At 48.2% G+C, this 10,814-nt stretch overlaps 1 protein-coding gene across 1 annotated transcript; it reads left to right on the top strand.

Annotated features, from left to right (window-relative positions):
• Positions 1-2,262: 2,262 nt before the first annotated feature.
• LOC143114961 (uncharacterized) lies at positions 2,263-3,659 on the top strand. The gene is made up of 4 exons (XM_076276804.1): positions 2,263-2,763; positions 2,865-3,073; positions 3,159-3,565; positions 3,622-3,659. The coding sequence occupies exons 1-4, from the start codon at positions 2,263-2,265 to the stop codon at positions 3,657-3,659; spliced, it is 1,155 nt and encodes a 384-aa protein (XP_076132919.1).
• Positions 3,660-10,814: the final 7,155 nt, after the last annotated feature.

Raw genomic sequence — 10,814 nt, 5'->3', positions numbered from 1 at the left:
ATGTGCAAAGTAATGACTGAAACTCTATATATTTTTGGTTAATTTGCCTGAATTTGCCTGAGGTTTTACATGACAATCTCATTAGCGCCGTACTGACACTCATTTTTTGTCACCAATTGGCTAGGCTAACACCGCTTGTTTACATTAAAATAGCTAGGTTCGATCTCTCTGATATGCGTTTAAAATGTGATCAGACTATTGATTTAACATGTTGAGACCTTGAAGAATGTATTACTACTGTGTGGACTCGAAATGTAAAGCTGAAATATGCTTTAGATGCGTTAGAATATCAACCGCGATTAGCATGCTAAATGCAATTAAAAATGAATGAATGAGCTACCAATCGCCACTGTAATGTCCTGACCATCTCTGGATCAGATACCCTAGCTCACTTCTTAAGACCATGGGGATGGTGTTACAACAGTGTGGAGTTGAAATCCGATGTGTAAGTATGCTTTAGAAGTGTAAACATGTCAACCGCGATTAGCATGGTAAATGCATTGAAAATGATTGAGGTACCAATCGCCACTGTAATGACCTAACGATCTCTGGAAATACTTTAATAACGTGATCAGACACTCTAGCTCACTTTTTAAGACCATAGAGATGGTGTTACAACAGTGTGGATTTGAAATCCGATGGGTAAATTATGCTTTAGAAGTGTAAACATGTCGACCGCGATTTGCATGATGAATGAATGGGGGAATGAATGGGCGTGAACTACTTTTACAAGGGCTGCAGGGTCTCTAAAAAATGTATTTAAGCCCTCATTTGCTTTTAGTTTTACTCATTTATTCATGTTTTACTGTACCAGATGAAACATGGAGACGCATAGACATCGGTGCAGCTTGTGCGACAAGACTTTCACTGAAAAGTCCAACCTGACGAGGCATTTGAAGATCCATGCCGTCGCCAGGGAGACCTTTGACTGTGATGTATGCAGCAAGAGCTTGACCACCAAATCATCGCTGGTCAGCCATCAACAGCAACACCAGTACCCCAACATAATTTTGTACCGGCAAGGAGAGGCCAGGCTGCAGTGTACAGAGGCAGCAAAATCTGTGGCAGAGGCCCTCAGCACCGTTGACCCCAGCACCGTTGTTGACCCTACATGGCTGGATCGTAAGACAGCAGAGACGGCTGCCCAAGAGATCCGGGGGTGAGTTGTGGAAAGGTCAGCTGGTCATCGTGTTTGGGAAGTACGCCGGTCAGACCTTCAGGTGGCTTTTAGAAAATTATGTCGGCTGGCTGGTGTGGTTGCTGTTCCAGTTCTGCCAGCAAGGAGAGCAGAACGAGCTGCTGAAGTGGCAGAAGGAGCGGCTGTTCGAGTACACCAGAGAGTTCCCTCCTGTCACATGGCACCTTGACAGGAGGTTGAAGGTAAGATAAACTCCGTTACCTTTTAGACCTGAGTAATTGATGCTAAGCAGTAACCAGTATTAGTAAAAGTATTATTTTATGAGATGAATCTATGGTTGTGTTTTATTTTCTGCAGAAAGCACAATCGAAGAAAGACCGGGCTCCTTCGACCGTCTCTGACCTCTCTCAGCAGGACCCCAACTACGCCAGCGATGCCGAGTTGTTGGCTGCTGCAGGTATAGTAGTATTATGCTGAAATGAACATAAAATGACTTTGTAGTATGCTGTGGAGCTGCTAGGACTTGTGTTTGTTCCTCGTGAAATTCATCAGTATGTGTGGAGCAATGCAGTTGATCAATTTTTGTGGTGTTCTCCTCTTCAGAGAGTGTCCTGGACGAGTCCGAGGCGTCGGTCAGCACGCAGCTGACCACCTGGGGAGACCTCGCCAGCTCTGTGTGCAAGGACGACAGGCCCGGACCCTCGTCCCTCCGAGAGACCTCGGAACCCGGTGGCGTCGTGCTGGAGGGCTGGCAGAAGTTCTGGTTGCAGCCGCCTGAATCTGCCCAAGCCCTTGGTATAGCCCCCGCGAACATCAAGTGGCTGAAGACCAACGAGACCTACGGGCTGTTTGAGAGGGCGTCCAAGTACAAAAATGTCAGGGGAGAGATGGCCGAGCGGAAGCTCTTTAAGGAGAAGATGGAGTTCCACCCGCCCCCACCTGCTATGGCCGTCAAGGGAGCTGTGCCCTACATGCTCTGCTTCTTCACCACCCATGCCTTCTTCTGGCGGCCGGTCGGCGTGATGAAGGCATTGATCCGCTGCCCCAACACCAACTGCCCCGCACCGCCAGAGTACTACCTGGAGAAGAGAGGGTACGGCAGCTACGCCAGGTAAGTGTGCGGCATGAACTTTCATTACACCCTGCTGACCGAGAGGTTGATGTGCAAGCACTGTCTCAAGCTGAGGGAGGAGCTGAGCCAGGCGCACGCAGACGACAGCGACGACGCCCACCGTACCCAGCAGCAGTACACCTGGCTGGCGTACAGTCCGAAAATTTTGATGAACCTCGCCCCGGCCATCAGAAGCATGTTCCCTGCCATAAGCTGCGGCAGGCGTGCTGTGGACAGGAGTGTGGTCACCCTGATGAGCGACCGACTCAGCGCTGTCTCGATGAGCAAGGTGCAGAGGCTGCTGCAGCAGGGCCACGACGGGTGGTACGTGGAGTGTCGGGACCTGTACCAGACTCTCCTGTATGATGCCCACATGTTGGCGGCTGGATCGTCTTCGTCATCTGTCATTTGCCAGAGCAGCTGGCACTTACACCCCTCCTATCGCCTCGTCTCCCCTTCCGTCTGCTCGGGTCCTGAGGCGTGCGCACTTGATCCTGGAGATGGAGAAGATGCGGCACGACGAAGGTATGTACAGCATAAAGTACTTGTGATCATATGGAACAGACTGACTGTTGATAAAAACCACGCAATGAATGTTCTGCTTTGTTTTTATAGATTCTCAAGAAGATCTACGGCGACGGCCAGGGCACCATGCAGTACGTCACCAGCGTGCTGAATGAGTGGGGTCAGTTCTTGACCACAGTGGTGGTGGCGTCCGAGTCTGAGGGGTGCTACGCACGCATGGCCAGAGGTCTGGTTGCCCGCTTTCGCCGTGCCAACGCTCCTGCTCCGAAGGTGGTGTACGCGGACAACAACTGCTGTCGGTGAGTTCAATAGCAGTTGAAACCTATGATGAAATGGATAATCCAACATGTAACACACCTACACAAAATGTCATGTCATTTTCAGTGACAGCGGTTCGTCGTTCTTGGAGAACCTGTTTGGTGACTGGGTGAAGAGGGGTACCGTCATCAGGCTGGACATCCGCCACTGGCTGCACCGCTGGGATGCCGTCGTGATCAAGCAGAGCCACGCCAAGTACGGGGCTTTCATGAGTGCCATGGCGGGTGCCGTGCTCGCCTACAACAAGGCGGACATGATGCTCCTGGTCCAGGCGGTCAGGAACGGCAACCCAGAGCTCTACGGCAGGTACTCTGATGAGGAGATGATGGCCTTCATCAAACCTCATCAGATCAGGTCGTATGTAAGGCGTATTACCCGTGGGGTTGTGGGAAGTGGGGTTTTCATATTCACATATGGATTCAACTGTACTGGACTAAGGTATCGGTCAGATCCAGCTTTGAAAATAAATGTACGTATGTGTTACATGTGTGAATGTAATGTGATTAAATATATATCCTATGTGTTACAGGAGACAAGAGTCCATCCTTGCTGAATTCCGGGGACTAGCCGGCCTTGAGGGGCAGCAGAGGGGTCTTGTCCGCCCTGAAGGGACTTATTTCCCCAATAATGACCGGCGTTCTATACATTATCCCGCTTATTACTCGGCTACTTGCCAAAGCGAAATAATAAACTCCCCACGATATGACAGTGATTCTTCCGTTTTTAAACGGAATTCCGTTTTTTTCGACTTGAAAATGAGACCCACGCAATTCGTATAGATCCGATGAGTTTTATTTAGAGGGGGGGGGCTATTATTCTGCATAACATCGGAAGTCAGAGTCAGAAATCTGTCGGTCAGAGGTAGGCTATTATTCTGCATAACATCGTTATAACAGGCCGCTGACAATGACGACGGGTTTTGTGCTTCACATCTTTCCGAATATCACGCCGCAAGTACTGTATTCCGTTTAGGATCCTACTAGTGGATTTCATTGAAAGTGAAAGTAGACGGGTTGATCAGCTGCGTCCTGAAGAATGCTTGATTCAAGTTCAGTGTGTGTGGCGCACTAGTTTCTCAGCAGAAGCCATGAAACGGTAAAGGTCAACAAATTGATTTAAAAAGACATCATGTATGAAGTTTGTTTCCCCCTCGTTTTGGCTTTGTATCGGGTTCGCTGTCAGGATTTTCCGATAATGAATCTCCTGATGCTGATATTGAATTTTAATTTCTGCGCCTGTAAGCTGTGCTTGAAGTTAGCTGTGACAGACTAGCCTAACCTTACAGGTTTTCAAAGCCTGTCTACCTTAGGCCTACTACATTGTTTAGTTAACAACTTGTCATTTTGCGTTTGTCCAGCCGTTTCCTCCGTGTAGCCTACCTTGCGCCCTTGTCTAAAACATATTTCAGGATGCCATCTCACCATGAGAAAACGTAACGTTATGGTGACGGTGCGAGATCAAAGCTTTGGCATACTTAGTAGGCCTAAACTCTTGCACATAATATTGAGCTGAATATTTAGTGGAAATAGCCTACTGTTGCATTGTGCTGATAGATAAAGAGTCGCCAATTTAAAGGTGCAGTCCGCATGTTAACCCTCCATTTAGTGTGTGCGCTTGTAAAACTTCCTTGTGCAGTAGCTTAAAACAGAGCCTACCATTTATTTTAGGAGGAGAGGTGTAGGACCTACAGTGTTACTTTGGGAGGGGAGGAATCGATGTAATTTGATTATCTTTGGAACTGAAATATCAACAACCTTCAAGTTGCAACCCCTTTAATCAGCATCGAAATATCAGTAGGCCTATCACATGATTCACTATTTTGTACGTAGGCCCAGAGCACTGTTAGGGGGCAGGCTATATATTATAATCAAGTAGGAGTATAGTAAATCATTTAGTCAACATTTTAACTCAATGTTGGTTTAAGTTATAAACAAAACATGTTATACATGGAAAAAAACCATGGTTCTGCGTCACTGTTGGCAAAATGATCATGATGGCATATTTCAGCCATATTTGGTTTAGTCTTGTGTAGGTCTATAGGCTACATCTACTTTGCTCTATTATAAATTAGTTTTATTTAGGCCTTACAGGTATTGTAATATGCTATAATGTTTGAAAGTATCTCATTTTATCAATACTTCCCATAAAAGTCATCAGATGTCATCATTTAAAGGGTTATTTTAAAAAAAAAATGTGCGGGGGAGCATGCCCCCGGACCCCCCTAGTATTTGCCCCAAATATATTTTCTTTAATGCCCTTTTCTAGTGCCACCCTTGCATAGGATTTGCCTCATGAATTTTATGAAGTGTAGGTGATGTAAATATACGGTAGCCAACACTATAGTACACTAAAGTACTCAAACCATCGGGGGGGTGCTACGTATATTTTCCTTTTTTTAACCTTTGCCAATCACACCCCTGATATGACTTTAGCCTACATAGCCTAGCATATTTGTACCGTTCATCGTGGCATTTGCTGAAACAAATAGTTCGCAACAACACACGCTGAACTTGAATAAAACATTCTTTAGAACACAGCTGATCAACCGTCTGCTTTCACTTTTGAATGAAGTTCCAGTCCTTGTGTAGTGATATGAAATACCTGCACAAACTCCGTTGCCATTGACAGCGATCATTATTTTTTCAGAGGTCCTTTCCTCAGAAATAATGACCGCTAGAACTTTGGGAAATCCCATTCAAGTCAATGGAGCGTTCTACTTGCCTTGTGAAGAGCCGTGTAATAATGGTTCCTACGCAGTATGGAAAACCTGGAAAAGTGTGGAATTCGATTTTAGTAATTTCCAGGTCTGGATAAGTATGGAAAAAAGAAACAAGGGTATGGAGAAATATTTGTGTTTCCAGTATTGCATCTACAGTACTTATCACTTCACTCAGGTCATAATGAACCATTCCTACTGTTGTGTAGCTTAAGTTGTCAGTCCATATCATCAAGATACAGTTGAATGGGGGTCCTCAGAAAAAAATCTCTCCCACAAGGGGACCCTGGTACCAAAACCAAATCGAGAACCCCTGTTCTATGCACATGCTCTACACCAGTGGTCACCAAACTACGGCCCGCCACCTCATTTTGGGTGGCCCCTGTCGTGGAAATTATCCACTTCTCGAAACCTCCAATCCAACTAGCACTCTGATGTCAAAGACCCGCAGGAGAACACCAAGACGAGAAATGCTGAAGACTGTTGATCCTTTATTCACTGTATTGCAGTGAGAATACAATCCAAACAGCGTCAGGACTGAACCGTCAGGCAATAGACCTCTGAAGTTCGCCTACAAAAAAGCTGCCATCTTTGACATCCGGTATCTGGCGATTTTTCCTATGGGAAAATAACATGGGGATTTTGAATTATCGCACCTGTTAAACTCTTGCAGGGATGAAAAACTCTGAAATGCAGACGTTTTCCTGAACACACTTTTGTCCTCTGCCTTTGAGTGGATACTGTGATCTCCGGTACGTGAAGGCGGCACACTTAGATTTTTGCTACTCCAGAGCTAACTTGCAATGCAACTTGCAATAGGTAGTTAGCTTCAATTAACAACCGGATCTCCTTATATGGGCAAAGATGGCCGTTTTGGTTCTTTTTTGTAGGCGAACTTCAGAGGTCTATAGAGTGATGAGTTGCAGCTGCTACCCCGATGAGATCTGATCTGAGTGTGGCTGAGCTCTGTCTTTTATGCTCCTAGGGGCCTGGGAGGCGTTCCTATCACCAGGAACGTCACCAGGCCCCTTTTAGCCAATCAGAACGTTTTGGGACCTGAGATATTGGTGGAAAGCCCTTCTCATTCGCACATTAAAAAATGTGTGTTGCTAGGCAGAAGACATGTAGCTAGGTTCTATGTGTAATCTGTTGCCAGGCAGGGTATGTTTTGATTTGGTTCTATGTGTCACTTCAACTTTGGTTTCACTTCCTCTCTGGAATGTCCCTGCATCTCCTCTTCTGCTAGCCCCTTCTATTTATGCCCTTCTGGTAAGTACCTTTCTCTCCCAGGCCCTGTCTTGTTTACTTTCACTCTTAGCCTTTGACAGTTCAGTCTCATGACTTCCAGTAAATGTTGCATAACAGTTGCACAAACAATATTCTTATAGTGAATGGAATGTTTCTAATAAACCAGCATGCACACACACAAGTAATTATGTCTAGATAAAATCACCACATATTCCCCCCTTTGAGGCTAAATTAGCCTCACTATGCAACATAAGCATTAGGAGTGTGTCATAACCACGTATAGTGTCATGACACCTCAGGCTATATGCACATGAGCGAGTTACAGGGGAATGGTATCTACAGTACTACTACAAACCTTATATTGTACGTAAAATCTTAAACCTTATGTTAGAACTAATAAGAGTATATGTCGGCATTACTGCCCTTATGTGAGTAAATAATAACACCAGTAAGCAAACCCTGGACACCCAGATCAGACAGAAAGACCAATTACTCGTTAAGAACGAGTTGTTAAATCGATCCATTTGTTGAAAACAAATGGCTGGGACCCGAAACGGATTTTGTCCCCAAAGTGGCCTGAAACCCCATATATCTCAACCAGAGTAAAAGTAAAACCCCATGCTTATGGCACTCAACGCACTAGGCATTGGTGCTAAAGCGAAGTTGCGTCACAACTCCGCGGCCTAAGCCGTCACTCATCTATTCCCCATACGGGCGCATGGCTCCTATGCAAACCTTATGTTAAGATTATACGGTGTATATATGGCCCTTTCTGGCCTCCATGCATCACCCCCCCCCCCCCTTTGTCACTCGCAACGTCATCCCCATTCTTCCGGAGTCCTCCGGGCATCCACACTAGCGTGAGAACGGGTGAGCGCACCGGCAGCAGGTGCGCTACACAGAGGGGACGGGCCGCCATGCTCTGCCTTAGGTTGCCCCTGCTGGCCATTAGGGTCGTACCCGTCCTCGAGCACTGACCGCGCCACACACCTGCCACACCACTAGGCGGGCCAGGTCCGACGTACGGTAAGTTGGGGCGAGGTGAGCACTTCTAGTAGCAAGCTTCGGTTACATCTATCCAGGTTTGGATGGCCTTGCAGTTGAGGGCTAAACCTCATATAAAATTGAATCAAGATTACTTAAGGCGACTTATTCGTATCAGGTCACAGCCCATAACCCTACTCTCTTGACTCTGTCACCTGGGCGTGCAGGCATGTGTCTTGTGAGTTACCTGTCAGTGTTGTGTATGTGAGTGTAAGTCAGTGTGTGTGTAGAGATGGGCGACCCGCAGGACCCCACCTCTACTCGTACATGACCGGGGGAGGAAACTCCTGCTCCCGCTCCTGCTCCAGCATTCGAGCGAGGAACTCGTCTTCCATTATTCGTCCCACACTAGTTTGCACTAAAAGAATTCTCTCACTCATCCTCCTCGCCCCAGGACATCATTACATTTTGGACCACTAGTTGTCTAGCAACCACCTTGGAGCAAACCTTTCCACAACATTGAATAATACAGCAAAACATTCCTAGAATTAGAGCTGCGCCCAGCAATATCTTTCCAAAAAACGCCACAATCTGGCCCCCCCCATGACCCAAAGGTGTCCGTCAGCCACTGGGTTATAGGGGCGAAGACTCTTGCGATGCCTGCGGCATCAAACGTTGGTCCTTTTCCGGAGTTCTCGTGCACTTCCTTGTTTACAGCCTTGAGTCTGTTCATTGCGTTCGAGAAGTCATTCATGTTCTCATCTGCACCTGGGACATACGTACAGCATGAGTCTGTCCCAACAATAGCGCACACTCCCCCTTCTTTCACCAGTATCCAGTCCACTGCTATCCTAGTTTCTATTGCCATTTTGGTGGTAGGGTTCAGTCTCCTATCGAACGCGTCGATGTCCTGTCGTTCTCGTCAGTGCCTCTTCGGCTTCTCTTCAAGTTCCCTTTTGTGGGTGTCTGCTGGCCACTCCCTGGGCTTGTTGAGTTCACTGTTGAGTTGCGTTCTGACCAGGGGACTATATAGGTCTGTTGAGCCAGGATCACCCTGGCACATTTTCCTCTCCAGTACTGTGGAAGGGTATTTCGCAGTCCCCATCTTCTTCCGCATGCCCACCATAGGTCTGCTAAGGGAATGTCCTGTCCATACACCCAACTTGTGTCCATTATCGTGGTGTTTAGTTCAACCCCAATGCGTTTCCCGTTCTCGCTACTTTCTACCAGGCTGAACAGAAAGCCACTAAGTTCATGAACCCACTTAGCTGCACAGCGTCCTTCGAATCCTCCAACATCCTGCGCGCTTCCCTGGACTGTCCTTGCGGTGGGGGTACTTCGAAGCCCTCAAACCCTACATCTTCTGGAATCTCGTAGATCCGGTGGGTTTTCTTTGCCACTCTCCTTCCCATGCCTGGATAGATTTTTCCACATCTCGCCTCATTCTGTTGCGAGGCGTGTGCCGTTCCCTTTTGTTTCGCAGAGTAGGGGCCTATAATGGTCCACCCTCTCTTCGGTGTATCACTTCCTAGTTTCATAAAGCACGAAAAGGGGGAGAACTTGTCTTCTTGGTATTGCTTTCCTGACTCTTGATACACTGCATCTTCTTCTCCTGTTCCTGGTGCAGGCAGTATTGTCAGTTTTGGCCTTACTGCCGAGCACACATAACAGCCTCCTTCTGGATTTACTGTCTTTGCTGTGTATTTGGCCCATTGCATCCATGAATTGTCCTCCCAGGCGCTCAGTGCGCCGGTTGATCTCCTCTTTCTTTTCTTGGCCTGGGCCCCGCTAGTCTGATTCTTTGACAAGGTTTTGGGAAGCATGTTTGTACTATTTACATTTTTACTCTCATTTCTGCTTTGAGTCACTGCATTGTCCAGTACCGGGATGTACTCGTTACTTCCCGATGCTTCTGGTTCTGAGGTGTATATCCCATCCCCTGATCCTCCTATGTACAGAATATTGTCCGTGTCTAAGGCACTGTCGTCAAGCAGCTCCTCTCCATCTCCTCGCAGGGTGTCATTGGGGGTGACGGTCTGCACTCCTTCAGTCACTTTCGTCGTCCTCTGGGAAGCCCTGGAGAGGCCAGTCAAGGGCCTCTTCGAAGCCTCCAATTCAATGGGCACCGGGGGAACCGCCCCAGTCGATCCCTTGGAGTATTTGTCTTGTTTCTTGGCTGGTCCCTGGGCGGTCATCCCCGGAGTGGGGGCCGCCCGTGGTGTGCCCTGAGTCCGTCGGCCTCTCCACAGGCTCCACAGGAAGCCACGAGCCTTGTTGAGGAGGTGTCCGGGGGGGAGGCGTAAGGATATTTGGTAGTCTGAGGGCGTCGAGGGCCTCGGCAATTTCTGCGGAAGATGGCTGTGCTCCACTCTGGTCGTCAGCAGGGGCGTCGGCTGGGTATGGGTAATCCCAGTCGGCGTAGAAGTCCCCGAAGTCGATGGTGTCGTTCCCTTGCTGGTGTGGTGGTGGCGATGGCAGTGCTTCTTCTTCCGGCCTCGGCGTTTCTTCGGCGTCGCTTCCTGTGAGGTCGGGTGTGGCCGCGGCATGAGAGTGGCTGCAGGGTCGGCTGGTGAACCACTGCTGGTTGAGACTGTGGCAGGTCTGGATACCTGGGATTCGGGAGTGGCTTCCACCTCAGGTGGATGTCGCCTTCCCCTCCCCGAGCCTGGCTCGGCCCCAGCATCACCAGCACCTGTAGGCACAGATAGGGGAGGGAAAACAGTAGGCACCCCAGGTACATTGCGCCCAGGGCCATCAGCAGGAGCCGGCAGTAT

The sequence above is a fragment of the Alosa pseudoharengus genome, unplaced genomic scaffold (assembly GCF_046254945.1).
Source record: "Alosa pseudoharengus isolate Yale_2024_CS ecotype anadromous, Long Island Sound unplaced genomic scaffold, YU_APseudo_1.1 YU_APseudo_1.1_scf_9, whole genome shotgun sequence".
Taxonomy (NCBI): domain Eukaryota; kingdom Metazoa; phylum Chordata; class Actinopteri; order Clupeiformes; family Clupeidae; genus Alosa; species Alosa pseudoharengus.
This window is presented reverse-complemented; position numbering and strand designations above follow the sequence as displayed.

Excerpts from the sequence above, each read along its gene's own strand:
- LOC143114961 (XM_076276804.1), top strand. The coding sequence starts at position 2,263 with ATGAACTTTCATTACACCCTGCTGACCGAGAGGTTGATGTGCAAGCAC. Across the intron at positions 3,074-3,158 it reads GCGGACAACAACTGCTGTCG|TGACAGCGGTTCGTCGTTCT; the intron begins GTGAGTTCAATA and ends TGTCATTTTCAG. Across the intron at positions 3,566-3,621 it reads AGCTTTGAAAATAAATGTAC|GAGACAAGAGTCCATCCTTG; the intron begins GTATGTGTTACA and ends TATGTGTTACAG.